The 27,935-nt window shown below is 64.2% G+C and overlaps 2 protein-coding genes across 24 annotated transcripts; both read left to right on the plus strand.

Annotated features, from left to right (window-relative positions):
- Positions 1-28: 28 nt before the first annotated feature.
- Positions 29-11,819, plus strand: CDK20 (cyclin dependent kinase 20). Of its 14 annotated transcripts, none has more exons than XM_075017538.1 (9): positions 29-214; positions 1,220-1,321; positions 1,489-1,602; positions 5,014-5,202; positions 5,526-5,647; positions 6,103-6,165; positions 6,734-6,857; positions 8,209-8,364; positions 8,778-9,410. In XM_075017538.1, the coding sequence occupies exons 2-9, from the start codon at positions 1,247-1,249 to the stop codon at positions 8,964-8,966; spliced, it is 1,032 nt and encodes a 343-aa protein (XP_074873639.1). In that variant the 5' UTR covers positions 29-214; positions 1,220-1,246; the 3' UTR covers positions 8,967-9,410. The 14 variants fall into 14 exon arrangements, 13 of the variants coding, with proteins under 13 accessions (XP_074873639.1, XP_074873641.1, XP_074873638.1 ...); XM_075017540.1 differs by lacking the exon at positions 29-214 and adding an exon at positions 266-307; XM_075017537.1 differs by lacking the exon at positions 29-214 and adding an exon at positions 931-970.
- On the plus strand, positions 11,763-27,918 carry GATA1 (GATA binding protein 1). Of its 10 annotated transcripts, none has more exons than XM_075017499.1 (8): positions 11,763-11,900; positions 12,155-12,287; positions 12,975-13,130; positions 23,933-24,117; positions 24,299-24,685; positions 24,773-24,918; positions 25,731-25,856; positions 26,701-27,918. In XM_075017499.1, the coding sequence occupies exons 2-8, from the start codon at positions 12,202-12,204 to the stop codon at positions 26,995-26,997; spliced, it is 1,383 nt and encodes a 460-aa protein (XP_074873600.1). In that variant the 5' UTR covers positions 11,763-11,900; positions 12,155-12,201; the 3' UTR covers positions 26,998-27,918. The 10 variants fall into 10 exon arrangements, with proteins under 10 accessions (XP_074873600.1, XP_074873602.1, XP_074873601.1 ...); XM_075017501.1 differs by lacking the exon at positions 12,155-12,287 and adding an exon at positions 16,911-16,948 and having other exon boundaries at positions 11,832-11,900; positions 23,928-24,117; XM_075017500.1 differs by lacking the exon at positions 11,763-11,900 and adding an exon at positions 16,911-16,948 and having other exon boundaries at positions 12,174-12,287; positions 23,928-24,117.
- The last annotated feature ends 17 nt before the right edge of the window (positions 27,919-27,935 follow it).

Below are 27,935 nucleotides of genomic sequence, written 5' to 3' on the forward strand. Positions count from 1 at the left end.
ACCCCCACCCCGGGGCTCTGCCTTCCCCCAACTCCTCCGCCAGCCGCACACGGGAGCGCCGCTCCCCGACGCCTCCACCGGCCGGGCCCAGGGGGCGCTGCGGGGGGCGGGGAGGAACTCAGGCGTCCGGCAGCCCAGCCCTCGGGCCGCGCTGGCTGCAGGCACTTCCGGGCCGCGTTGCTAGGCAACAGGCCCCGTTGCCAGGGAGCGCCAGGTACTGGGGCGGGTGGGGAGCACGACGCGGAGACCACAAACGGGAGTACCGGGGCGGGAGCGGTGCATTGTGGGAAGGGGTCCCCTCAGCCGGGTGGGGAGCGGTGCATTCTGGGAAAGGGTCCCCTCAGACGGGGTGGGGAGCGGTGCATTGTGGGAAGGGATCCCCTCAGCCGGGTGGGGAGCGGTGCATTCTGGGAAAGGGTCCCCTCAGACGAGGTGGGGAGCGGTGCATTGTGGGAAGGGGTCCCCTCAGCCGGGTGGGGAGCGGTGCATTCTGGGAAAGGGTCCCCTCAGACGGGGTGGGGAGCGGTGCATTGTGGGAAGGGATCCCCTCAGCCGGGTGGGGAGCGGTGCATTCTGGGAAAGGGTCCCCTCAGACGGGGTGGGGAGCGGTGCATTGTGGGAAGGGGTCCCCTCAGCCGGGTGGGGAGCGGTGCATTCTGGGAAAGGGTCCCCTCAGACGGGGTGGGGAGCGGTGCATTGTGGGAAGGGGTCCCCTCAGCCGGGTGGGGAGCGGTGCATTCTGGGAAAGGGTCCCCTCAGACGGGGTGGGGAGCGATGCATTGTGGGAAGGGGTCCCCTCAGACGGGTGGGGAGCGGTGCATTCTGGGAAAGGGTCCCCTCAGATGGGTGGGGAGCGGTGCATTGTGGGAAGGGGTCCCCTCAGCCGGGTGGGGAGCGGTGCATTCTGGGAAAGGGTCCCCTCAGACGGGGTGGGGAGCGGTGCATTGTGGGAAGGGGTCCCCTCAGCCGGGTGGGGAGCGGTGCATTCTGGGAAAGGGTCCCCTCAGACGGGTGGGGAGCAGTGCATTCTGGGAAAGGGTCCCCCAGTAGCCCCCAGTGCCTTAGGTGTGCCTCACAGGTGGGGTGAGGATCTGGGCATTTTGGGCTGGGGTGTCTCCTGCCCCGGGACCCAACAATGTAGAGAGCCCCTTGCCAGTGGTTGTGGGGGTGCGGTGCTGGTCCAGTCAGTAACAGAATATTAATTTCCCTCCCTGCACAGTTTCCAGTTCAAACCAGTGAGACCAGCATGGATCAGTACATCATACTGGGCAGGATTGGAGAAGGAGCCCACGGCATTGTGTTCAAAGCCAAGAACATAGAAGTGAGACTGGGAAGAAGAGTCTTTGATGCACCCCATCACCCAGGGCTGTGAGCCAGGATCCCGGGGATCTCTCCCACACCTGGGAGGGGAGTGGGGCCCAGTGGTTGGGGTGGGAGGCAGGGAGCCAGGAGTCCTTTGTTCTGTTCTGACCGCATCCTTCTCCCCAGACAGGAGAAACTGTGGCACTGAAGAAGGTGGCTCTGCGGAGACTTGATGATGGGATTCCAAACCAGGCACTGCGAGAGATCAAAGCCCTGCAAGAGATTGAGGAGAATCCGCATGTGAGTGGGGGCTGGGAGCCATGTTATGCTTCAAAGCCACAGACGGGATCTTTTTAGAGGGACAAGGCAACAACGCTGCCTTTATTGAGCATACAGCACCATTCTATTATATGCATATGATATACGTATCAGAGAGGAGCCGTGTCAGTTTGTAGGTTCGAGAACAACAAGAAGTCTAGTGGCATCTTATAGACTAACAGATATTTGGAGCATGAGCTTTCGTGGGCAAAGACCCGCCTCATCAGATGCATGAGTGGGGGGGGTTCAGAGGGGCATTTAAAGAGGGGGGTTCCAGTAAGAGGGAGGGAAAGGGCTGACAAGGTCTATTCAGCAAGGTGGAAGTGGCCCAGTATCAACAGTACTTATCAAGAGAGGGAAAAATAAGTCATATCAGACAGTGATATGTGAGCCTTTGTCAGAGTCTAAGGGGGAGGTACTAACACCCAGAGCAGAGAAGCTGTCTTTGTAAGCTGTGAGCCGCCCCCATTCTCTGTTTAATCTATGGTTAATGGAGTCAAATTTGCAGATGAATTGCAGCTCAGAGATTTCTCTCTCCATTTGACTTTTGAAATGTTTTTGTTTCAGGACTGTCACCCTTAAATCTGCCACTGAGTGTCTAGGGAGATTGATATACGTAGTTTACTCAGCAGTGTATACGGATCCAGGGTTGCTACAGCCAGGACTCTTAGTTTTTTCTTAGGCTCTGGGAGTGGTGTCTAGCAGTTATGGGTGGTGGGGAGCAGGGCTGGAGCCAGGACTCCTGGGTTCTCTTCCAGGCTCTGGGAGCAGAGTGAGGTATAGTGGGGTCTGAATGCGGTGACCTCTTGGTCCCTTTCCCTTTCTGAACTCCAGCAGTGGTGTGCAGAGACTGTTTCTACACATCCCTATGTCACCTGGCCTGCAGCTTCCTTCTGCCTGTGGAGTACATGGGCTGGGTTTCTTCTTGTGCCCTGTTTTCTTTCTTTCTTTTTCTGTATTTTCCTTTCTTTTTTTTTTTATAGAATCCCAGGGCTGGAAGGGACCTCAGGAGGTCATCTAGTCCAGCCCCCTGCTTCAAGCAGGATCAACCCCCAGTAAGCCATCCCAGCCAGGACCTTGTCCAGCTGGGACTTAAAAACCTCAAGGGATGGAGAATCCACCACCTCTCTAGGCAACACATTCCAGTGCTTCACCGCCCGCCTGGTGAAGTAGTTTTTCCTAATATCTACACCTACACCTCCCCCTCTTCAACTTCAGCCCATTGCTCCTTGTTCTGCCATCTGACACCACTGAGAACAGTTTCTCACCCTCCTCTTTAGAGCTCCCCTTCAGGAAGTTGAAGGCTGCTATTAAATCGCCTCTAAGTCTTCTCTTCTGGAAACTAAACAAGCCCAAATCCCTCAGCCTGTCCTCATAGGTCTTGTGCTCCAGCCCCTTCATCATTTTTGTTGCCCTCTGCTGAACCTGCTCCAGCACATCCCCATCCTTTCCATACTGGGGGGCCCGAAACTGGGCACAATATTCCAGATGTGGCCTCACCAGTGCTGAATAGAGGGGAACAACCGCTTCTCTAGATCTGCTCAAAATGCTCCTTCTCATGCACCCGAATATGCCGTTAGCCTTCTTGGCTACAAGGGCGCACTGTTTACTCATATCCAGCCTCTCATCCACCAGAATCCTCAGGTCCTTTTCTGCTGTATTGCTACTTAGCCAGTCGGTCCCCAGCCTGTAACAATGTCTGGGATTCTTCTGTCCCAAGTTCAGGACTCTGCACTTCTCCTTGTTGATCCGCATCAGATTTCTTTTGGCCCAGTCCTCCAATTTATCCAGGTCCCTCTGGATTCTCTCTCTACCCTCCAATGTATCTACCTCTCCCCCTAGTTTTGTGTCATCCGCAAACTTGCTGAGGGTGCAACCCAGTCCCTCATCCAGGTCATTAATAAAGATGTTGAACAACACCGGCCCCAGAACTAAGCCTTGGGGCACTCTGCTTGAAACCGACCAACATCCAGATATTGAGCCATTGACCACTACCTGTTGGGCCTGACCGTCAAGCCAGTTTTCTATCCATCTTATAGTCCATGGATCCACTCAGTACTTCCTTAACTTATGGGCAAAAATGTTGTAGGAGACTGTACCAAAAGCTTTGCTGAAGTCAAGGTATATCACATCCACTGACTTCTGCATGTCCACAGAGCCTCTTATCTCGTCATAGAAGCTAGTCAGATTGCTCAGGCAGGACTTGCCCCTGGTGAAGCCATGCTGACTACTCTTGATCACTTCCCCTCTTCCAAGTGCTCCAAAATGGATTCCTTGAGGATCCCCTCCATGATTTTCCCAGGGCTTGAGGTAAGGCTGACCGGTCTAGAGTTCCCTGGATTGTCCTTCTTTCCTTTTTTAAAGATGGGCACTACGTTTGCCTTCTTCCAGTCATCCGGTATCTCCCCTGATCACCAAGAGTCTTCAAAGATAATGGGCAAAGACTCAGCAATGACATCTGCCAATTCCCTCAGTACCCTGGGGTGCATTAAATCCAGACCCATGGACTTGTGTGCATCTAGTTTTTCTAGATAGTTCTGAACTTGTTCCTTCCCCACAGATGGCTGCCCTCCACCTTCCCATACTGCATTGTCTAGCACTGTCGTGTGGGAGTTGACCTTTTCTCTCTCTCTCTCTCTCTCTCTCTCTCTACTCTTTCTGCTGGGCAAAACAAATTCAACAGAATCAAGGTACCATAAAATGCATTTTTGAGGCACAAAAACTATTTGCAAATGCAGAAGTTTCCATCTTCTCCCCAGAATGAAATGAAGATGGTGGGGGAATGCTTAACGGGTTTATTGTGAGACCGATGAAACTGTCAGGGGCTTGTTTGGTTCTTTGAACCTGGAAAACTTCAGTTCAAAACTAATCAAGTTTTTTCCCAGCTCATTCAGTTCACCCACAACCAAGAAATCAATCACTTGCCAGTTCTTCTCAGGCCTGTCATTTTCTTTTTCTGCCCTTGTCTAGTTCCTTTTTCCTTTGTTCTTTCCTTCCATTGGATTGTTTTTCATTCCTCATGTTCTTTCTTTGTCATCCTTTTTTATGCATTCTCTTCTCTTGATCTCTTTTTTTGTTTACTCTTGTGTCTCTATCATGTTCTTTCTTTGTTTCCATAGCAACCATGTTGCTGATAGACACTCGGTTATTTAAAATCCCAGGAAAGCAGAGGGTTTGGGGGCCCATCTGGGAGAAAGGCCCATGTGCATCAGTCAAACTGGTCTGGGGCAGCAGAGGCTGGGCTGGCTGGGCCCAAGGCTCTGGCTGAAGGTGGACTACCGGAGTGAGTGGGCTGGTGGTTGGGAGCCCAGGCGGGATACAGGAGTAGATGGGTTCATGGTTGAGCCCTAAGGGTGGAAGGTCTCATGGCTTCACTCTGTCTCTCCATGACAGGTGGTGAAGCTGAAGGCTGTGTTCCCACACGGCGCGGGCTTTGTGCTGGTGTTTGAGTACATGCTGTCAGACCTGGCTGAGGTGATCCGCAATGCCCAGCAGCCCCTCACGCAGGCCCAGGTGAAAGGGTACATGCTCATGCTGCTGCAGGGGGTGGCTTTCTGCCACGCCAATAGCATCATGCATCGAGTGAGTCCAACCCCTTCCTGGCTCCTACCTCCCACTCTAACCACCAGCCCCTACTGCCCTCCCAGCACTGGGGAGAGAACCCACAAGTCCAGCTCCCCCTGCTCTCCCAGCACCAGGGAGAACCCAGGAGCCCCAGCTCCCTGCATCAACCACCAGCTCCTACTGCCCTCCCAGAGCTGGAGAGAGAACCCAGGAGTCCTGACTCCCAGCCCCTTGCTCTAACCACCAGACCCCACTGCCCTCCCAGCGCCAGAGAGAACCCAGGAGTCCTGGCTCCCAATGCCCCCGACTCCCCATTCGAGCCTGCTCGTTGTTCCCAGCAGGATCTGAAACCAGCCAATTTACTCATCAGCTCCACGGGGCAGCTGAAGATTGCAGATTTTGGCCTGGCCAGACTGTTCTCCAGCGACGACAGCCGGCTCTACAGCCACCAGGTGGCCACCAGGTGTGTGGGAGTGGCCGGGCTCTGGGCTGGGACCATGGGCCACAGAGCCAGGGCTGTGCATGGAGACAGGGACCAGGAAATGGGCTCCTGGGTTCTCTCCCCAGCTCAGGGAGGGGAGTGGAGTGGAGGGGGCCTGGTGGGCCAGAGCTGGCCGGGGGTGGGAGCAGTGTTCCTCCTGTTTTTTCCATCCATCCAAGGCCTGTGTGGATGAGCATCGCCCACTGCGGGCAGCTGAGGGCGCTCTGCTAATGGGGGGCAGCCGCCCCAGCGCTCAGCTGACAGGGAATGCTGTGCAGGGCCCAGGATGCTGGGCTGTCTCCCTGGCTCTGAGGGTGTCAGAGCAGGGGACGGTTGGGAGCCAGGTCGTCGGGGTTCTCTCTCTGGCTGTCAGGGACTGGTGCCTAGCGGTTAGCGAGAGCAGCAGGGCCTGTAGCCTTCTCTCTGTTGCCTGGTAGGTGGTACCGTGCCCCAGAGCTGCTCTACGGTGCTAGGAGGTACGACGAAGGTGTGGACCTGTGGTGAGTTCCCTGGCCCCAGGGCTCCAGTCTGAGTCCCATGTGGGTGCACAGAGCCGTGTGCTGGAGCTAGCTTGTTTTCTGGCTCCTGCCTCGTTTGGCGGCAGGATGTGGCCATGCTGGCCTCCCTTCTTACACTAGCCCTAGGCGTGGCCATGTTCTTCCCACAGTGACCCCTCTTCTGGGGCTGGACCCCTCGGTTCCCACACAGCCCTGTGCACATGCAGGGGCTCCCTCGCTCCTGTTCCCTAAGCGCAGACGTGACCAGGGATCTCTCACTCACCTCGGGCCATTCCCAGCCCTGCAGCGATCAGTGCTTCAGCCAGGCATCCCGCTGGGACATGTCTCCCACTGCCAGGAGGCCTAGGGACGTCCCATCTAATGCAGGCCCAAATGGGGGGCCCACAGCTGAGGCTGGAGTCAAGGGGCTAATCTGAACCCCAAATTGTCTTCTCCCCAACTGCTGCGCGGGGTGGGGCTGGTGTGGATTTCCCAGCAGCTGCCGTGGCCATGGTGGCTTGGGCGTCACTCATGGAGCACTCCTGCATTGCTCCCTGTTCGGCTGCTCCAGGGCTGTGGGCTGCATCTTCGCTGAACTGCTGAACAACTCACCCCTCTTCCCCGGGGAGAACGACATAGAGCAGCTGTGCTGTGTCCTTCGCATCCTGGGTACCCCCACCCAGCACACGTGGCCGGTGAGGACCCACCAGCCAGGCCGCCAGCATTCGCTCCCGGTCTCGGACGGGGGCAGGGCTGGGAGCCGGACTCCTGGGTCCTCTCCTGGCGGGGGGCCAGTGGGGCTGGTACATATAGCGGGGGGGTGGGAGCTGGACTCCTGGCGTGCGGGGGCAGTGGGGCTGGTGTGTATAGCAGGAATTGGGAGTCGGACTCCTGGGTTCTCTCCCGGCGCGGGGGGGGGCAGTGGGGCTGGTGCGTATAGCGGGGGGCTGGGAGCCGGACTCCTGGGTTCTCTCCCAGCACGGGGGGGGCAGTGGGCTGGTGCATATAGCGGGGGGCTGGGAGCCGGACTCCTGGGTTCTCTCCCGGCGCAGGGGGGGGCAGTGGGGCTGGTGCGTATAGCGGGGGGCTGGGAGCCGGACTCCTGGGTTCTCTCCCGGCGCGGGGGGGCAGTGGGCTGGTGCATATAGCGGGGGGCTGGGAGCCGGACTCCTGGCTTCTCTCCCGGCGCAGGGGGGGGGCAGTGGGGCTGGTGCGTATAGCGGGGGGCTGGGAGCCGGACTCCTGGCTTCTCTCCTGGCGCAGGGGGGGGCAGTGGGGCTGGTGCGTATAGCGGGGGGCTGGGAGCCGGACTCCTGGCTTCTCTTCCGGCGCGGAGGGGGCAGTGGGGCTGGTGCGTATAGCGGGGGGCTGGGAGCCGGACTCCTGGGTTCTCTCCCGGCGCCGGGAGGGCAGTGGGCTGGTGCATATAGCAGGGGGCTGGGAGCCGGACTCCTGGGTTCTCTCCCGGCGCCGGGGGGGCAGTGGGGCTGGTGCGTATAGCGGGGGGCTGGGAGCCGGACTCCTGGCTTCTCTCCCGGCGCGGGGGGGGCAGTGGGGCTGGTGCGTATAGCGGGGGGCTGGGAGCCGGACTCCTGGGTTCTCTCCCGGCGCGGGGGGGGCAGTGGGGCTGGTGCGTATAGCGGGGGGCTGGGAGCCGGACTCCTGGGTTCTCTCCCGGCGCCGGGGGGGCAGTGGGGCTGGTGCGTATAGCGGGGGGCTGGGAGCCGGACTCCTGGCTTCTCTCCCGGCGCGGGGGGGGCAGTGGGGCTGGTGCGTATAGCGGGGGGCTGGGAGCCGGACTCCTGGGTTCTCTCCCGGCGCGGGGGGGGGCAGTGGGGCTGGTGCGTATAGCGGGGGGCTGGGAGCCGGACTCCTGGGTTCTCTCCCGGCGCGGGGGGAGCAGTGGGGCTGGTGCGTATAGCGGGGGGCTGGGAGCCGGACTCCTGGGTTCTCTCCCGGCGCCGGGGGGGCAGTGGGGCTGGTGCGTATAGCGGGGGGCTGGGAGCCGGACTCCTGGGTTTTCAAACCAGCAGCCTCTTGTGGCAGGAACTCCCCGAGCTGCCTGACTACAACAAGATCTGTTTCAAGCAGAAGCCACCTGTCCCACTGGAGGAGGTGCTGCCCGATGCCCCCCCACAGTCCCTGCAGCTGCTCAGGTGCTTCCTGCTGTACCCTTCCCGGGAGCGTGTGAGGGCAGCCCAGGTACGGACGGAGGAGGGGAGGGGCTCACCAGGGGGCGCTGTGGGGTGGAGGTGGGGCAGGGGGCTGAGCGGGGGCACCATGGGGTGGAGGAGCGGTGAGAGGCTGGGCACTAGTCAGAGTGGGGCTGAACGGGGGGTGCCGTGGGGCAGAGGAGGTGGGGGCAGGGCACTGGTCACAGTGGGGCTGAGTGGGTGGTGCCTTGGGGCGGAGGAGGGGCGAGGGGCTGAGCGGGGGAGTGGCATGGGTTGGAGGAGGGGCGAGGAGCTGGGCACAAGTCACAGTGGGGCAGAGCAGGGAGTGCCGTGGGGCAGAGGTGGGGTGCAATATCTCAGGCTGCCACCAGAGTGCAACATAGTCTGGCCTGCCAGGTGTGGGGGAAGGGCTGATCAAGTTAACCCTCTCTGTGCCCCCAGGCCTTGGTGCACCCCTATTTCTTCACAGCCCCTCTGCCTGCCCACCACTCAGAGCTGCCTGTGCCCCAGCGGGGCAGCCGGATGGCCCGGCAGGGACCCCAGCACCAGCATGATTTCCATGTAGAGCGGCCGGTGGAGAAATCCGTGGTGGATCCTGAATTGGTGGCCCCTTATGTGGTGTGGGGGTGAAGGTGGGAATGGGGCCTGTCCCCTCGGTGGGTGCCGGCTCCCATGCAGCCCAGGGGGTGCCTGGCTGGCTCGGGGGGCTGGTAATGGGGCCTGTCCCCTTGGGGAGCACCGGCTCCCATGCAGCCCAGGGGGTGCCTGGCTGGCTCAGGGGGCTGGGAAAGGGGCCTGTCCCTGTGGGGGGCACCAGCTGCTGTATGGCCCCAAAGAGTGACGGGCTGGCTGGGGAAGGGCAGGGAGTGGGGTTCAGGCTTGTCTCCCCTAGCCGGCTCCCACTCTGCCCCAGGGCGGTGGAAAATGGGATCTGGGGCCTGTTTCCGGAGGGCCAGGGAGGCCGCAGACCAGTAGGAGGCGAAGGTTGTCTCCGCTGCCTGCCACCCACTTTGGGTCTTGGTGCTCTCTGGATGTGGGCGTCGTGGAGTTTTCTAATTAAATGGCTCTCGTTTACTGTGACTCGACTCCCAGGCCCTTTCCTGGAATTGTCCCCGTCCAGCGGTGTGTGGTAGCAAGGCCCTGGCTCTGGGAGGGGAGCTGGGAGCCAGGACTCCTGGGTTCAGTCTCTGGCTCTGGCTCGGGGAGGGGAGGGAGGGGAACTGGGAGCCAGGACTTCTGGGTTCAGGCTCTGGCTCTGGCTCTGGCTCGGGGAGGGGAGCTGGGAGCCAGGACTCCTGGGTTCAGGCTCTGGCTTGGGGAGGGGAGGGGAGCTGGGAGCCAGGACTCCTGGGTTCAATCTCTGGCTCTGGCTCTGGGAGGGGAGGGGAGGGAAGCTGGGAGCCAGGACTCCTGGGTTCAGGCTCTGGCTCGGGGCGGGGGGAGGGGAGCTGGGAGCCAGGACTCCTGGGTTCAATCTCTGGCTCTGGCTCTGGGAGGGGAGGGAAGCTGGGAGCCAGGACTCCTGGGTTCAGGCTCTGGCTCGGGGCGGGGGGAGGGGAGCTGGGAGCCAGGACTCCTGGGTTCAGGCTCTGGCTCAGGGCCGGGGGAGGGGAGCTGGGAGCCAGGACTCCTGGGTTCAGGCTCTGGCTCAGGGCGGGGGGAGGGGAGCTGGGAGCCAGGACTCCTGGGTTCAGGCTCTGGCTCGGGGAGGGGAGCTGGGAGCCAGGACTCCTGGGTTCAGGCTCTGGCTCAGGGCGGGGGCGGGGAGCTGGGAACCAGGACTCCTGGGTTCAGGCTCTGGCTCAGGGCGGGGGGAGGGGAGCTGGGAGCCAGGACTCCTGGGTTCAGGCTCTGGCTCTGCCTGGCAGCCCTGTTCTCATGGCAGTGACAGACGGTGACAGCCACCCGGCCTGAGTGAGGAGATAGCGTTATCTCTCTCACCATGTGCCCGCCTGGCCCGCGCTGGGGGGTGGAGCCCTCCCTTTCCTGCCCTGCTCCAGCCTCGTCTCCCTCCATTCCCCTCTAGGCCTGTTCCCGTCTTCCTCTCGCACGCCCGTCGCACTCCTTCCAGCCCGCGTCCCGCCTCTGCCGTCCCTCCCGCCTCCCTGCGCTCTGGCACGTGTGGTGTGCCGCCTCAGGGCCCTGCCTCTCCATCACCAGCAGTCGCTCCTTTGCCCCTCGGGCTGCACTTACTGCACCTGTCAGGTGTGCTCCGCTCCGGGAGCGCTGGGCACGTACAGTGGGTATTGGGGTACCCCAGGCCTGTGCTGCGCCGGGTGCCCCTCAGAGCTTCCCATCTGAGAGTAGCGACCAGAGCGGAGCAGGCCGGGGAGCACCAGCGCCCTGCTCCAGTCAGCCCCACAACCCAGTGGCCTCCCCCTTGCCAAGGGTCTCTTCGGAGGTTTCGTGGTGAGGGTGGAGAGCGCGGTGCAGCTGGGGGCTGTTTGCCCAAATCCCCTCTCTGCCTGACTCAGGAGCCCCCTTTGTATGCCCCAGGGTCCCACTGGCTCCACGCAGGGAGCTGCTGTTCTCTTATTTCCCCCGTGGCCCCCAAGTTGTTTTCTCAGAGTTTGCTGTGCAGAGCTGAGCCAAGCCGAGCCCTTCCACACAGCTGCCATGCTTGGCTCATCTCCAGGCGGATGTGTTCGCGTTTGGCCTGGTTTCCCACACAGCCCGGGTGACTGTATCTCTGCCCTGCTGCCTGCATTATGCGCCCGCAATGTTGTGTTGTCTCCAGCCTTCCACAGGGGTGATTTTATGTTCTCTCCCAGAGCCAGGCCAGGTGCTGGTTCCAGGGGTCCCCCACTCTAGGCTTGTTCCCTCTTTCCAGCGACGTTCTGAGATCTATCACTTTGTCAGGTTTCAGACTGTCATGCAGGCTGTGTTAATGTTACATGGTGTGAATTTATTTCTAATCAAAGCAGCATGTGAGACCAAGCCAAACAAGTTACCCAAGTCTGCCTTACCTCAGCACTGGCATTTTTAGCAACCCAACATGCAATCTCCTCCATAGAAGCAAGTTAGTTTGCTGGGATCCGTTTTCTGCAAGCCCACGTTGAGTGGCATTAATTACCTCGTTCTTCTTTCATTTTCCCTTAATCACGTCCTGGCTCAGCCACTCCACTACCCTCCCAGGACGGAGGTCAGGCTGACAGGCCTGTGAGTATCTGCCTCGTCCTGTTTAGCCCTTTTAAAAAATGTGCACAATAGTTTTATTCCAGTCTTCCCGACCTTCCCCTGCACTCCAAGACTTACTGCAAATCAACACTGAATGTGCAGCTGGCCCCTTGGCCAGCTCTCGTAACACTCTTGGATTGAAGTTCTCTGGACCCACTGATTTAAACATGTCTGACCTTCGCAGCGTCTGCGTACAAAGCTGCAGTGAAGCCCAAGCGTTCTGCAACGTGAGCGGCGTGGGCAGTGTCTTGTCATCTCACCTGGAAAGCCTGCAAGGCCTGTTCTTCCTAACTCACAGCAGATCTATGCATTGACTGCGTCTGCCCTGCTGCTTCCCTCTGGGGAAGGACCAGGACCGTTCTCCCGGCCCTGCTTGGGTCTCGTGGGGTAAGAAAAGTCTGCTCCTTGTCCAAGTGGCTCACATCTAACGCGCCAAAGAAGGGGAGGGACACGCAAAACAGGGTCAGAGAACGGGTCCATGGGTGGCCGTTAGTCAGGGTGGCCAGGACGCTGCCTCATCCCTATGCCTCTGACAGCCAGGAGCTGGCACTTGTTGTCGAGACCTTGGCTGGTCGGGTACATCTCCTCTGAAGCCATCAGCAGGCACGACCCTGGGCCAGCAAATGGCTTTTTTTTCTTAGGGGTGCATCCTTGGAGGGCGTCTGCCACCCCTTTCTGCAGCAAGGGGATGAGAGCCAGAGCCAGAGCCAGAGCCCTGCGGGTGGGGAGGAGGCCTGGTGCAGAACCAGCAAGGTTTCCGTGGGACCTGCCCAGGTGAGGAGTTCGTGGTTGGCCTGAGCCCACAGTGACTCCCAGGCAGCTGGCCAAGCAGGGGAAGCGAGTTGCTGTCTTGCTGGATGGGGAGCCAGATCAAGAACTGATGGCTGGCGGTTAAAGCCAGACGCAGCCTAGCTCCAAAGCGGGCCCTGATACCAACCCTCAGCCACCCCCAGGGTTCTGCTGGACTCCTGGGGGGGTCGCGTCGGCCCAGATCCCATTCCCAAAGGGGCATTAGCTGAGCTGGTGCTGTGGTTCGTAGTGTCTGTTGGCTGAGTTCCCTGTACCCCAGGGGCTCCATCCCCCACAGTCTAGCTTCCCTGTGCCCTGCCCCCCAGGCCTAGAGCAGCAGCCCCCATTCTGCCACTGTGCCCAGGCCTGTGCCCCCCGGGTTACATGCGCTGGGGCCGCTGGCCTGGAGAAGTCGAGGCTGTTCTGCTGCTCTCCACCCCGTGAGCTCGTTGAGCGCCGCACAGCAGCCGCGCTCCGAAAACGGGCAGGCTGGATTCAACACGCACCTGTGAGAGTTGGTGCTTGTCCTGCTGGGAGGATGGGACTGGACTCGATGACCCCGTGAGGTCCCTTCCAGCTCTAGGAGGGATGTAGCACTGTTGGAGTGGTGACTGGTGCCAAGGGGCGCCCCCCATGTACCCCATCTCACCCATTTCCTCCCCACACCCATAGGCTCCTGCCCCCCCCGGTGCCCAGAGCGTCGAGGGGACTGGGAGAGGAGCAATCACGCACGGGCAGAGATGCTGGGCAGGCGATCACGAGAGCTGAGCCAGCTCAGCGAGGGGAGATTGGAGCCATCTGGCAGCCGAGCTCCGCCCTGGGGAAAGGGTGAGTAGACGGAGACTCTCCATTATGGGGTAGCTGTACAGGGAGCATGACACTCAGAGAGCGCCCATCCTCTCCAGCAGAGGGCACCAGGGACCTCCAGCCTTGTTCATTACCATGTTAGTACAATAAGCCGTTTGACCCTGCTCCCCTTATTGTAGGTCCTAGTGTATTTACTAGCCCAGGGACACTGATCTTTGCTTGATGCTCAAGGATTTACGGTGCTGGGTCAGCAATGGCTGGGCTGGCAGGAGCTGTGGGTTGGGCGTGAGGGACACGGGTAGGGCTGCGGGGAGCTGTGTGCTGGGTGAGAGGGACACCAGTGGGGAGGTGGTGGTCAGGGCTGCACCAGCAGGGCCTGTGGGGTGGGAGTGAGGGGAACCAGCAGGCCTGGGGGTCTCCAAGGTTGGGCCAGTAGGGGCTGCGGGGTGGAGTGAGGGGCACCGGTAGGGCTGGGCTGGCGGGGCTGCGGGGTGGGTGTGAGGGGCACCGGCAGGGCTGGGCCGGCAGGGGCTGTGGGGCGGGAGTGAGGGGCACCGGCAGGGCTGGGCTGGGAGGGGCTGTAGGTGGGAGTGAGGGGCACTGGCAGGGCTGGGCTGGGGGGGCTGCAGGGCGGGTGTGAGGGTCACTGGCAGGGCTGGGCCGGCAGGGGCTGTAGGTGGGAGTGAGGGGCACTGGCAGGGCTGGGCCGGGGGGGCTGCGGGGCAGGAGTGAGGGGCACCGGCAGGGCTGGGCCGGCAGGGGCTGCGGGGCGGGAGTGAGGGGCACCAGCAGGGCTGGGCCGGCAGGGGCTGCAGGGCGGGAGTGAGGGGCACCGGCAGGGCTGGGCCGGCAGGGGCTGCGGGGCGGGAGTGAGGGGCACCGGCAGGGCTGGGCCGGCAGGGGCTGTGGGGCGGGAGTGAGGGGCACCGGCAGGGCTGGGCCGGCAGAGGCTGTGGGTGGGAGTGAGGGGCACCGGCAGGGCTGGGCTGGCAGGGGCTGTAGGTGGGAGTGAGGGGCACCGGCAGGGCTGGGCTGGGGGGGCTGCGGGGCAGGAGTGAGGGGCACCGGCAGGGCTGGGCTGGCAGGGGCTGTAGGTGGGAGTGAGGGGCACCGGCAGGGTTGGGCTGGCAGGGGCTGTAGGTGGGAGTGAGGGGCTCTGGCAGGGCTGGGCCGGCAGGGGCTGCGGGCGGGTGTGAGGGGCACCGGCAGGGCTGGGCCGGCAGGGGCTGCGGGGCGGGTGTGAGGGGCTCTGGCAGGGCTGGGCCGGCAGGGGCTGCGGGGCAGGAGTGAGGGGCACCGGCAGGGCTGGGCCGGCAGGGGCTGCGGGGCGGGTGTGAGGGGCACCGGCAGGGCTGGGCCGGCAGGGGCTGCGGGCGGGTGTGAGGGGCACCGGCAGGGCTGGGCCGGCAGGGGCTGCAGGGTGGGTGTGAGGGGCTCTGGCAGGGCTGGGCCGGCAGGGGCTGCGGGGCGGGAGTGAGGGGCACCGGCAGGGCTGGGCCGGCAGGGGCTGCGGGGCGGGTGTGAGGGGCACCGGCAGGGCTGGGCCGGCAGGGGCTGCGGGGCGGGTGTGAGGGGCACCGGCAGGGCTGGGCCGGCAGGGGCTGTGGGCGGGTGTGAGGGGCACCGGCAGGGCTGGGCCGGCAGGGGCTGCGGGGCGGGTGTGAGGGGCTCTGGCAGGGCCGAGTTTGGGCTTCTCGCTCTGTTGCTCAGCTCCTTCCCCTTTATCTGGCTGGTGGAGATAAGGAGGATGTTTTCGGAGAAGCAGCCGCTGGCTTCCCCAGAACTCTGGGTTAGACCCCCCCCCCCCCGCCGCCTGCGTGGGACTCGGGGCTCAGCCGAGCCATTTCTGACAGATCACCAGCATCAGTTTCTATCAGCAAATGTGTTGGAGATGCCCCATCTACAGCCACCGTGGGGGCTAGTGGTTAGAGCAGGGGGCTGGGAGCCAGGACTCCTGGGTTCTCTCCCTGGCTCTGGGACACCAGCAGAGGCCATGGACTGACCAGGTCAAGAGGACAGTGGCCTCCCACCTTCGACTCAGCGGGTGACCGGAGGCCGTGTATCTCCCACACCAAGGCTGTTACTCTCCTTCTGTCCCTCATCCCAGCCAGCACAGCCCAGCGCCACCGCCTGCCGCATTCCTTGCCCCATCACCGAGAATCTGCCAACCCCAACTGCCAGCTCCTGGCCTGGTATCAGATAAGGGCTTATCGGGGACTCCCAGGCCTGCTGCCAGAGCCTCCCTGGCCCCAAACTGGCCAGGCCGTTAGTGGGGCAGGGCCTGTCCCCTCTGGGGGTTCAGGTTCCCACCTGGCCCAGGGCAGGGCAGGGTTGGGCTGGCTCGGGGCAGGGAATGGGGCAGGGGTCTGTCCCCTGTAGGGGGCACCAGCTCTCACTCAGCCCCAGGACGTGAGTATTGGGCAGGGGCCTGTCCTCTCCAGGGGTGCTGGTTCCCGCCGGGCCAGGCTGGCTCAGGGGCGGGGAATGGGGCCTGTCCCCTATAAGCAGCACCCGCTGCCATCTCCCTCTGTGTATGAAATGTTTAGGGGTCCTTAGCTGCCTCCCTTCCCCTGTGTCAGTGGGGAGCTGCAGCAAGGAGATCCCCAAACTCCAGCCCTCCCTCCAGTGCTCACCTGCCTCCTCCTGAGCATCCCGCCCTTCTACCCCTAAGCACTGGACCCCCTCTCCTGCTTCCCAGCCCCACAACCCATCTCCTCCTGTACCAAAGCCAGGTTGGGGGCTCTCTCTCTCTCTCTCGCTCCCCACTGTACCTCGGGTGTAATTGTGCCCTCCAGGGAGGAGGCTGGGGACCCCCACAGCTCTCCCCTCCCCTCCCTTCCCTGTGCCCCACAACGCCCAGCCGGTCTGAGAAGGCGGGACCGCGCCCGCCTGGGCTGCTGTGTCATTTGCAGCCTCTCCCTCCCCACTTCTGTCTGCCTCTGGGAGCCACCCAGCAAGTCAGGGCAGACCCACGGCTGCCTGGGTCGAGGGGAGCTCTGGGCACTTCAGAGCCTCCCTCGAAGGCTGCCTAGGGGTTGCCTGGCCCCCACGTGGGCGGGCCCCGCTCCAGGTGAGTGTCTGTCCACGGCAGAGCTCTAGGGCGGTGCAGATGGGCAGCCAGGCTCTGTCCCGGAGCAGAGAGGCCAAAGGAGCGTGGACGGGACGGAGGCCAGGGCAGTGGGACCTGTGCAGCCAGAGGGGCGCTTGTGAACAGTAGGGTGCCAGGGAACTGGGGGTTGGGGGCGGCAGGCAGAGGCATGGGAGAGAAGAGCCCGAGTTAATGGGCAGAGCACGGGGACCCAAGCGGAGCTGCCCTGGGACCTGAGGTCCGCCCGCAGGTGGGTTGGAACGGCCAGATGCGTGGGGGTGGGGGCTTGGCGACTACAGAGGTGAGAGGACAGGCAGGTGGCGGAAGCTGCTGGGGCCCTTTCCTGGTGAACGTTGGGGTTCCCCTCCCACTGGAGCTCCCCCTTGGCTGGGGGGCAGTGGTGGAGCTGTGCTTGGGGTGAGGTCTGCCTTGCCTGGAGATGGTCAGTCTCGTGTGGGGCGCAGGGGCCAGGAGGAGGAGAAATGCCTCCCCCCAATTAGAGACGCTTCCCAGCCCCCTCATCAAACAGCTTCCAAAACCCATTGGTGATGAGTACTCTGCCCTATGCCCAGAGCCAGGGCTAGAACCCAGAGTTCTGGCTCCCAGCTCCTCCCCACCCATCACCCCTCTTCTCTGAGGGGTGGAGGCAGCTAAAAGGAAGAATTCGGTACCCCAGAGGTTCAGAAAATTTACCTTCTGCTCTCTCCTCTCAGCCGCTCGGACGCCTGGGTTCTGTCGAAGCCTTCGCAAGGTGCGTTGGGGGAGGCGGGGGGCAGAAATACACCTTGGTCCCGGCAGCGAGCTTGGCAGGGCAGACCTGTAGCTGCTGTGTGAGCTGCCTGTCGAGGCAGGAGAGATAATTTTATCTCCAGCTATTTCTTATCTGAGGCCCTGACCCCGATAACAGTGGTATAATCGTTGGGCCCCACACGTCCGATTCACCCCCCCGCCCGCCTGGTGCTGGCCCCACGATGCAGAGGTCGGGGCGGGGGGCTCTTGTGCGCTGCTGCACTCGGTTATGGAGCTGGTTAAAGGGGATGGAGCTGGTGGCACTGGTGGGGAGGGGGTCTCTGATGGGGGCCATAGGCTGGTGTTACAGGGGGGTCTTTGCAGCGTTGCTGCGATGCCTCCTGGAGTTGTGTGTCTGGCGGTGGGTGTGTGTCTTTGCAGGGTTGTCACGGTGCCTCCTGGAGTCGTGTGTCTGGTGGTGGGTGTGTGTCTTTGCGGGGTTGTCGCGGTGCCTCCTGGAGTCATGTGTCTGGCGGTGGGTGTGTGTCTTTGCGGGGTTGTCGTGGTGCCTCCTGGAGTCATGTGTCTGGCGGTGGGTGTGTGTCTTTGCGGGGTTGTCGCGGTGCCTCCTGGAGTTGTGTGTCCGGCAATGGGTGGGTGTCTTTGCAGCATTGTCGTGGTGCCTCCTGGAGTTGTGTGTCCGGCGGTGGGTGTGTGCCTTTGCAGCATTGTCGCAGTATCTCCTGGAGTTGTGTGTCTGGCGGTGGGTGGGTGTCTTTGTGGTGTTGCTGGGGTGCCTCCTGGAGTTGTGTGTCTGGTGGTGGGTTATGGTGGTTGGTGTGAGTTTGGGTTGTGTGCTGTTGTATGTCTTTATGTGACTCAGAGTTGTACTGTTGCAGTGCTGAGGTGTTTGTGTGGTGCTCTCTGCGTGTGGCTGGAGCCGTGGGTTTGTGTGGTGCCGTAGGGGGGCGCCGTTTATGTGTCAGGTGGCAGCAACTTGATGTGTTGTGCTGATTTGCTGTATCTGTGTGGGGTGCTGGATTTCCCAGTGCGTGATTGTTTTTTGGTGTGTATCTCTTAGCTGGGGTGCAGGGGACCTGTGTTTTCTTGCTGGCTTGTGTGTGTTGTGTCCATGGGATAGGGAGTGTGTGGAGACTGTGAGTGTTGTTGCTGTGTGGAGCTTTGTCAGTGGTGTGTGTCTGAGTGTAGCATTGGCGCTGAGGGTGTGTTGTTTGGGACACACTTAATGGTGGCTGAGTGGGGTGTTTGTGTGTTGTTCTGAGGGTGTGGTATGTTGTAGAGTGTGTTTTGTGCTGTGTTTGTGTGTCTATTATATTGCGGGGCTGTGTGTTGCTGAGGGAGTGGTGGTTTCTCTGCTCTTTGGTTTTCTGCCTTTGTAGCATGTGTGCGCCTGTGTGTTGTCTCCATCTCTGTGTGTGTCCTTGTGCCCTTGGATTGTGGGTGGTGTTTGTGGTTGGGTGGGGTGGGTGTGTTTGTGTGTGTGTGTTAAGCACTGGCTGGGGGTGTGGATGGAGATGGAGTGGGTGCTGGGAGCAAGGCTGGACTAAACTTCGGAGATACAAATGGAAATAGTAAAAGCAACAAAAGTCACGGTGAGAAGAACCACAACTCTGTGTGTGTGTGTGTGTGTGTGAGTGAGAGAGAGAGAGAGAGAGAAACACACGCCCCCCCCACCGGCAGACCTTTAAACAGAGCCTCGGGTGGGGGAGAACCCAGGCGTCCTGGCTCCCAGCACTCCGCCCACTGTAGGGTGGTTGGTTATCTGCCCCATCTCTGCTGCGTTGGCACACATGAGGCAAGGCAGCTTTTGAAATCAGCTTTGAGTCCCTGCCAACTTCCTCCACATGGAGTCTGCCCTGGCAGCCTGGACGCCTGGGTTCAGCCCCTGGCCCTGGCAGGGGAGTGAGGTCCCAGGTTTAGCGGGGGGCTGGGCTCCGTGCAAGGGAAGGGGGGCTCAAGGAGGGGAAGGGCCCCGGGCCCCCTTTGCGGCCGGCCTGTGGCTGGGGGTGAGGTGGAGCTCCCCAAAGGGGTAGGGTGGCCAAGGCGAGATGTGGGGTAGATAGGGTCGGGAGGAAAGGGGCCACCCCAGTTCTCAGAAGAAGCCCGGAGTGTGTGATGGGGAGACAGACAGAGACAGAGATGCAGAGATTGCCTGGCAGCAGGGCTGGGCCTTCCGGGAAAGTCCTGAACCGGGGGCACCAGAGGCTGTAGTGCAGGGCGGGGGCCTGGCTGGCGGCTGCAGACAAACAGGTGTATGTGGGGGAGGGGGGCAGGATGGATGGGGCAGGCGGGAGGGCTGCACACGCTGTAAGGTGGGATGGAGGGGGCAGGATGGATGGGGCAGGCGGGAGGGCTGCACACGCTGTAAGGTGGGATGGAGGGGGCAGGATGGATGGGGCAGGCGGGAGGGCTGCGCACGCTGTAAGGTGGGATGGAGGGGGCAGGATGGATGGGGCAGGCGGGAGGGCTGCACACGCTGTAAGGTGGGGTGGAGGGGGGCAGGCGGGAGGCTGCACACACTGTAAGGTGGGATGGAGGGGGCAGGATGGATGGGGCAGGCGGGAGGGCTGCACACGCTGTAAGGTGGGATGGAGGGGACAGGATGGGTGGGGGGCGGGAGGCTGCGCACGCTGTAAGGTGGGGTGGAGGGGGCAGGATGGGTGGGGGGCGGGAGGGCTGCACATGCTGTAAGGTGGGGTGGAGGGGGGCAGGCGGGAGGGCTGCGCACGCTGTAAGGTGGGATGGAGGGGGCAGGATGGATGGGGCAGGCGGGAGGGCTGCACACGCTGTAAGGTGGGATGGAGGGGACAGGATGGGTGCGGGGTGGGAGGCTGCGCACGCTGTAAGGTGGGATGGAGGGGACAGGATGGGTGGGGGGCGGGAGGCTGCACACGCTGTAAGGTGGGATGGAGGGGGCAGGATGGGTGGGGCAGGCGGGAGGCTGCACAGGCTGTGAGGTGGGGTGGAGGGGGCAGGATGGGTGGGGCAGGCGGGAGGCTGCACAGGCTGTGAGGTGGGATGGAGGGGGCAGGATGGGTGGGGCAGGCGGGAGGCTGCACAGGCTGTGAGGTGGGATGGAGGGGGCAGGATGGGTGGGGGGCGGGAGGCTGCACATGCTGTGAGGTGGGGTGGAGGGGGCAGGATGGGTGGGGCAGGCGGGAGGCTGCACAGGCTGTGAGGTGGGATGGAGGGGGCAGGATGGGTGGGGCAGGCGGGAGGCTGCACAGGCTGTGAGGTGGGGTGGAGGGGGCAGGATGGGTGGGGGGTGGGAAGCTGCACACGCTGTAAGGTGGGATGGAGGGGGCAGGATGGGTGGGGCAGGCGGGAGGCTGCACAGGCTGTAAGGTGGGATGGAGGGGGCAGGATGGGTGGGGGGCGGGAGGCTGCACATGCTGTGAGGTGGGATGGAGGGGGCAGGATGAGTGGGGCAGGCGGGAGGCTGCGCAGGCTGTGAGGTGGGATGGAGGGGGCAGGATGAGTGGGGCAGGCGGGAGGCTGCGCAGGCTGTGAGGTGGGATGGAGGGGGCAGGATGGGTGGGGGGCGGGAGGCTGCACAGGCTGTGAGGTGGGGTGGAGGGGGCAGGATGGGTGGGGGGCGGGAGGCTGCACAGGCTGTGAGGTGGGATGGAGGGGGCAGGATGAGTGGGGCAGGCGGGAGGCTGCACATGCTGTGAGGTGGGATGGAGGGGGCAGGATGAGTGGGGCAGGCGGGAGGCTGCACATGCTGTGAGGTGGGATGGAGGGGGCAGGATGAGTGGGGCAGGCGGGAGGCTGCGCAGGCTGTGAGGTGGGATGGAGGGGGCAGGATGGGTGGGGGGCGGGAGGCTGCACACGCTGTGAGGTGGGATGGAGGGGGCAGGATGGGTGGGGGGCGGGAGGCTGCACACGCTGTGAGGTGGGATGGAGGGGGCAGGATGGGTGGGGGGCGGGAGGCTGCACATGCTGTGAGGTGGGATGGAGGGGGCAGAATGGGTGGGGCAGGCGGGAGGCTGCACAGGCTGTGAGGTGGGATGGAGGGGGCAGGATGGGTGGGGGGCGGGAGGCTGCACACGCTGTGAGGTGGGATGGAGGGGGCAGGATGGGTGGGGGGCGGGAGGCTGCACACGCTGGGAGGTGGGATGGAGGGGGCAGGATGGGTGGGGGGCGGGAGGCTGCACACGCTGTGAGGTGGGATGGAGGGGGCAGGATGGGTGGGGGGCGGGAGGCTGCACATGCTGTGAGGTGGGATGGAGGGGGCAGAATGGGTGGGGCAGGCGGGAGGCTGCACAGGCTGTGAGGTGGGATGGAGGGGGCAGGATGAGTGGGGCAGGCGGGAGGCTGCACACGCTGTGAGGTGGGATGGATGAGTGGGGCAGGCGGGAGGCTGCACAGGCTGTGAGGTGGGGTGGAGGGGGCAGGATGAGTGGGGCAGGCGGGAGTCTGCGCAGGCTGTGAGGTGGGATGGAGGGGGCAGGATGAGTGGGGCAGGCTGGAGGCTGCGCAGGCTGTGAGGTGGGATGGAGGGGGCAGGATGGGTGGGGGGCGGGAGGCTGCACAGGCTGTGAGGTGGGGTGGAGGGGGCAGGATGTGTGGGGCAGGCGGGAGGCTGCACAGGCTGTGAGGTGGGGTGGAGGGGGCAGGATGGGTGGGGCAGGCGGGAGGCTGCAGACGCTGTGAGGTGGGATGGAGGGGGCAGGATGGGTGGGGGGCGGGAGGCTGCACAGGCTGTGAGGTGGGGTGGAGGGGGCAGGATGTGTGGGGCAGGCGGGAGGCTGCACAGGCTCTGAGGTGGGGTGGAGGGGGCAGGATGGGTGGGGGGCGGGAGGCTGCACACGCTGTAAGGTGGGATGGAGGGGGCAGGATGGGTGGGGCAGGCGGGAGGCTGCACACGCTGTAAGGTGGGATGGAGGGGGCAGGATGGGTGGGGGGCGGGAGGCTGCACAGGCTGTGAGGTGGGATGGAGGGGGCAGGATGAGTGGGGCAGGCGGGAGGCTGCACAGGCTGTGAGGTGGGATGGAGGGGGCAGGATGGGTGGGGCAGGCGGGAGGCTGCGCAGGCTGTGAGGTGGGGTGGAGGGGGCAGGATGGGTGGGGGGCGGGAGGCTGCACAGGCTGTAAGGTGGGATGGAGGGGGCAGGATGAGTGGGGCAGGCGGGAGGCTGCACACGCTGTGAGGTGGGATGGAGGGGGCAGGATGGGTGGGGGGCGGGAGGCTGCACACGCTGTGAGGTGGGGTGGAGGGGGCAGGATGGGTGGGGCAGGCGGGAGGCTGCACAGGCTGTGAGGTGGGGTGGAGGGGGCAGGATGGGTGGGGCAGGCGGGAGGCTGCGCAGGCTGTGAGGTGGGGTGGAGGGGGCAGGATGGGTGGGGCAGGCGGGAGGCTGCGCAGGCTGTGAGGTGGGGTGGAGGGGGCAGGATGGGTGGGGCAGGCGGGAGGCTGCGCAGGCTGTGAGGTGGGGTGGAGGGGGCAGGATGGGTGGGGCAGGCGGGAGGCTGCACAGGCTGTGAGGTGGGATGGAGGGGACAGGATGAGTGGGGCAGGCGGGAGGCTGCACACGCTGTGAGGTGGGATGGAGGGGGCAGGATGAGTGGGGCAGGCGGGAGGCTGCGCAGGCTGTGAGGTGGGATGGAGGGGGCAGGATGAGTGGGGCAGGCGGGAGGCTGCACACGCTGTGAGGTGGGATGGAGGGGGCAGGATGGGTGGGGGGCGGGAGGCTGCACACGCTGTGAGGTGGGATGGAGGGGGCAGGGTGGGTGGGGGGCGGGAGGCTGCACATGCTGTGAGGTGGGATGGAGGGGGCAGGATGAGTGGGGCAGGCGGGAGGCTGCACACGCTGTGAGGTGGGATGGAGGGGGCAGGATGAGTGGGGCAGGCGGGAGGCTGCGCACGCTGTGAGGTGGGATGGAGGGGGCAGGGTGAGTGGGGCAGGCGGGAGGCTGCACACGCTGTGAGGTGGGATGGAGGGGGCAGGATGAGTGGGGCAGGCGGGAGGCTGCACAGGCTGTGAGGTGGGATGGAGGGGGCAGGATGAGTGGGGCAGGCGGGAGGCTGCACACGCTGTGAGGTGAGATGGAGGGGGCAGGATGAGTGGGGCAGGCGGGAGGCTGCACACGCTGTGAGGTGAGATGGAGGGGGCAGGATGGGTGGGGCAGGCGGGAGGCTGCGCAGGCTGTGAGGTGGGATGGAGGGGGCAGGATGGGTGGGGGGCGGGAGGCTGCACAGGCTGTGAGGTGGGATGGAGGGGGCAGGATGAGTGGGGCAGGCGGGAGGCTGCACAGGCTGTGAGGTGAGATGGAGGGGGCAGGGTGAGTGGGGCAGGCGGGAGGCTGCACACGCTGTGAGGTGGGATGGAGGGGGCAGGATGAGTGGGGCAGGCGGGAGGCTGCGCACGCTGTGAGGTGAGATGGAGGGGGCAGGATGAGTGGGGCAGGCGGGAGGCTGCACACGCTGTGAGGTGGGATGGAGGGGGCAGGGTGAGTGGGGCCGGCAGCCAGCAGGTGGCTGTCCGGAGGGGCGGACGCAGGACAGACAGGCTGGGCCGCCTGTGGCTCTGCCCTCGCCAATGCGGGTGCGGTGAGCGCCTGAGCCGCACTCCCCTCCTCGGTCCTGGTCCTGCCCGGCCCTGGCCTTCATGCCCGGGGCTGAGCCACTCGGGCCTGAGCCGGCTGGGCCCATGCGGGACGCCAGCCGCCAGCTCCTGTCTGACCCGTGGGGCGAGGCTCGGGGGGCAGCCTCGCTCCCCTCGCTGGGCTTCCTTTGCCTTGTGGCTGATTCTCTTCTGCCACAGCCCCACTTCCTTCCCAGAGCCAGAGATGGGACCCAGGAGTCCTGGCCCCCAGGCTTCCTGCTCTAAACACCTGCCCCCACTCACTTGCCAGAACCAGGAGGGAACCCAGGGGTCCGGGCCATCCCCTCCTCCCTCTAAGCACCAGCCCCTGCTCCCGTCCCAGAGCCGGGGAGAGAACCCAGGTGTTCTGAGCCGTGTGTCTTGTGCCCTGTAGCTCAGGCGTGTGCCAGGGATGGATTTTGCCACTGTGGGAGGGGCGGAAGTGACTCCCCAGTTCCTGGAGGCCCCGCTCCTCACACCAGCTGATGACCCCACAGTCTTCTTCCAAGGAGCTGAGGGGCTGGACCCCAGCACGCTCACCTCCTACTTCTCCCGGACGCCAGAGTCCTACCGCCATTCCCCAGGTAGGTCGCCAGCCGGCAGAAGTGTCCCTGAAGGCCAGTGGGGCCTCCTCAGCCCAGCATCCCATCCCATCCTGCGGTGGCCTCCCCCTGGCTGTGGGGTCCCAGCGGGTGCCCCTGTTCTGTGGGCAAGGCCACGAGAGCCCCCACTAACCCCTTTCCTCTTCTCGTTCACCTCCTGCAGTGCGCCCAGCGTACCCCCTGCTCAACGGGCTGCAGTGGGTGGAGGGGCACCCCTACACCACCACCGCCTGGACCCCCGTCTCCTATGGCAAGCCCCAGGCTGGGGTGCCACTCTATCCAGCTCCCCCCTGCTCCTCTGCCTACAGCCCCCCCTCGCCCAAGGAGCAGCCGCCAGCGGACAAGGGCAGCCCCAAGTTCCTGGAGATGCTGAAGACAGAGCGGATGAGCCCCCCCAGTGTGGACCTGCTGACCTTGGCGCCCCCCACTGGGGCCCTCCAACCTGCCTACACCGGGAGCCCGGAGTTCGGGCTCTACCAGCCCAGCGGGAGCCCCCTGATGGCAGGGTACTCGCCCAAGCTGCGGGCGGCCCTGCCGCCATCCCCGTGTGGTGAGAGCTTCCTTCGGGCGGGGGCTGGGGGGCAGCGCCGAGGAACAGCCCCGTCACTGACTCAGTTTCCCTGTCCCGTTCCCTCAGAGGCGCGGGAGTGTGTGAACTGTGGGGCAACGGCCACCCCGCTGTGGCGCCGGGACGGCACCGGGCACTACCTGTGTAATGCCTGCGGACTCTACCACAAGATGAACGGCCAGAACCGGCCCCTCATCCGGCCCAAGAAACGCCTGGTGAGTGGGACCCCCCACCCCAGGTCCCCCTGGCCCTCCTCGGCCTCCACACGCCTGGTGAGTGGGACCCCCCCACCGCCCAGATCCCCCCGGCCCTCTTCGATCCCCCTGGCCCTCCTCAGCCTCCACACGCCTGGTGAGTGGGACCCCCACACCCAGATCCCCCCGGCCCTCCTCAGCCTCCACACGCCTGGTGAGTGGGACCCCCACACCCAGATCCCCCCGGCCCTCCTCGGCCTCCACACGCCTGGTGAGTGGGACCCCCCCACTGCCGAGATCCCCCCGGCCCTCCTTGGCCTCCAAGCGCCTGGTGAGTGGGACCCCCAGCCCAGATCCACCCGGCCCACCTCGGCCTCCAAACGCCTGGTGAGTGGGACCCCCAGCCCAGATCCACCCGGCGCTCCTCAGCCTCCAAACGCCTGGTGAGTGGGACCCCAACACCCAGATCCCCCCGGCCCTCCTCGGCCTCCACATGCCTGGTGAGTGGGACCCCTCGACCCAGATCCCCCTGGCCCTCCTCGGCCTCCACACGCCTGGTGAGTGGGACCCTGCACCCCGTGGAGGAGCACCACCCCAGCTGGCACCAGGCGATCAGTGGTGCACATCCACTCACCTCGGTGCATATGACAAAAATTATTCTGCGCATGGATGGAAAAATTGGAGGGAACCTGCCGGTGACGAGCCACCAATGCCCTGGGTGTCCTTTTCCCCCAGACATTCCTGTCCAGTGCAGCCCCACACACCGAGACCCCCCCCAGTGCCCCCCACACCATGGGACGCCCACCCCAACCCTCGCTCCTGTGTCTCCTCAGATCGTCAGCAAGCGAGCGGGCACCCAGTGCAGCAACTGCCAGACCAGCACCACCACCCTGTGGCGACGCAACGCCAGCGGGGAGCCTGTCTGCAACGCCTGCGGCCTCTACTACAAGCTGCACAATGTGAGCCGCACGCCGGGGTTCTCTGCCCACCCGGGGTGGGAGCCAGACGCTGGGGTTCTCTGCCCACCCAGGGGCGGGAGCCGCACACCGGGGTTCTCTGCCCACCCGGGGGTGGGAGCTGCACGCCAGGGTTCTCTGCCCACCCGGGGGCAGGAGCCGGACGCTGGGGTTCTCTGCCCACCCAGGGGTGGGAGCCGCACGCCAGGGTTCTCTGCCCACTCGGGGAGGGAGCCGGACATCAGGGTTCTCTGCCCACTCGGGGGTGGGAGCCGCACGCCAGGGTTCTCTGCCCACCCGGGGGTGGGAGCCGGACATCGGGGTTCTCTGCCCACTCGGGGGCGGGAGCCGGACGCTGGGGTTCTCTGCCCACTCGGGGGCTGCGACCCGGATGCCGGGGTTCTCTCCTCACTCGGGGGATGGGAGCCAGATGCCGGGGTTCTCTCCCCACCTGGGGGCTGTGACCCAGACGCCGGGGTTCTCTCCCCACGCAGGGGCTGCGACCCGGACACCGGGGTTCTCTCCCCACGCAGGGGCTGCGACCCGGACACTGGGGTTCTCTCCCCACGCGGGGTCTGGGAGCCGGACGCCGGGGTTCTCTCCCCACGCGGGGTCTGGGAGCCGGACACTGGGGTTCTCTCCCCACGCGGGGGCTGCGACCCGGACGCCGGGGTTCTCTCCCCACGCAGGGGCTGGGAGCCGGACGCCGGGGTTCTCTCCCCACGCAGGGGCTGGGAGCCGGACGCCAGGGTTCTCTCCTGGTTCAGGGTGGGGTGGGGTGGGGGGTGCTGCATTCGGCCAGCAGGGGGGCGCAGGCGCCTGAGTTCCGCGCTCTCCCTCCCCACAGGTCAATCGCCCCCTGACAATGCGCAAGGACGGCATCCAGACGCGCAATCGCAAAGTCTCCTCCAAGAGCAAGAAGCGCCGGGGGGCAGGTCCTGGAGAGGGGGGGGCTGGGCCCCCCGGCCCCCTCGACCTACTCCCCCCCTTGGGCGAGGACTCCACCTCCCTCTACACTCTGAGCCCCATGGTCCTGTCCAGCCATCTGCTGCCTTTCTCCCCTGCCCCCCCACTCCTCGGGAGCCCCCCAGTCACCTACCACCCCCACCAGGCCCTGCCGGGGCCAGGCCCCCCACTGGACTGAGTGGCCCCCAGGAGGGGCGGTGCTGCAAGTGGGTGAGCCCGGGGGGTGGCCCCCAGACCGTGGGGCCAGAGACGGGATGGGATGGGACATGGGGGTAGAGCACTGGGCTTGGGGGGTATGCCCCCCACGCCCCCTCAGCTGCAGAGACTGGGTCCCCCCCCAAGAACAGGCTTCCCAGAGCTACCCGTGTCTGGGCCCCTGCACCTGTCCGTGCAGCCTTCCCCCTCTGCACCCATTCATCCCTCCCTCCCTCCCTGCAGCGGGTGGCTTTCTCACCTCTGCCCTCCCCTGCAGCACCCCAAACCCTCACAGCCCCGGCTCCCTCTTCCACACTCAGCCCTTCAGCTCCCTGGCCAAGGGCCACAGGAGATCCCACCCAGCCCCCAGGATGTGGGGGTTCAGCACCTCTGCTCTGGAGCCCCCATTGTATTAAACATGAGCTCTGTGTGACAGCTCTGGCAGTGGAGTTGGGCACTCGGTGCGGGGGCCGTTGTGCACCCAGACCCCCACATTGCTCAGTCGTGCTGGGCCGTGTGGTTGGGGCTTGGCAGACATTTGAGGGCCTGACCCGGTGTTTAGTGGGGTGCTCGGCCCTGTCTGGGGCGGTGGCAAAGTGGGGGTGGGGTTCCTGCTGCCTGTAACCTTGGCAACCAGGCCTGGCCACCTGTAACCTGGGTAACCAGGTAACACCTCTGCTTCCACTCCCACCTGTCCCCACCTGGGAGGCAGCCAAAGGGAGAGGTGGAGCCTGGCTGGGTTTGAATTAGAAGTGGCTGGAGAGGAACAAAGCAGGCCGGGCCCCAGGCAGGGGCTCCCGCGGGGGGCTCTCCTCCCCACCATGGGTCAGACACCACGTGTGGTTGCTGGACTAAGTCTGTACCCCGCTGTGTCCATGTCGCCTAATAAACCTCTTCTACCTGCTGCCTGCGTCGCTCCTG

Source organism: Carettochelys insculpta, chromosome 22 (assembly GCF_033958435.1).
Source record: "Carettochelys insculpta isolate YL-2023 chromosome 22, ASM3395843v1, whole genome shotgun sequence".
Classification (NCBI taxonomy): Eukaryota; Metazoa; Chordata; order Testudines; family Carettochelyidae; genus Carettochelys; species Carettochelys insculpta.

Bases quoted from the DNA above. Each gene is read 5' to 3' on its own strand.
- GATA1 (XM_075017499.1), top strand. From the start codon at position 12,202: ATGAGAGCCAGAGCCAGAGCCAGAGCCCTGCGGGTGGGGAGGAGGCCT. The intron at 24,686-24,772 runs GTGAGAGCTTCC...CCGTTCCCTCAG, and splicing joins CCTGCCGCCATCCCCGTGTG to AGGCGCGGGAGTGTGTGAAC. The intron at 24,919-25,730 runs GTGAGTGGGACC...GTGTCTCCTCAG, and splicing joins TCCGGCCCAAGAAACGCCTG to ATCGTCAGCAAGCGAGCGGG.
- CDK20 (XM_075017538.1), top strand. From the start codon at position 1,247: ATGGATCAGTACATCATACTGGGCAGGATTGGAGAAGGAGCCCACGGC. The intron at 5,648-6,102 runs GTGTGTGGGAGT...GTTGCCTGGTAG, and splicing joins AGCCACCAGGTGGCCACCAG to GTGGTACCGTGCCCCAGAGC. The intron at 8,365-8,777 runs GTACGGACGGAG...CTGTGCCCCCAG, and splicing joins AGCGTGTGAGGGCAGCCCAG to GCCTTGGTGCACCCCTATTT.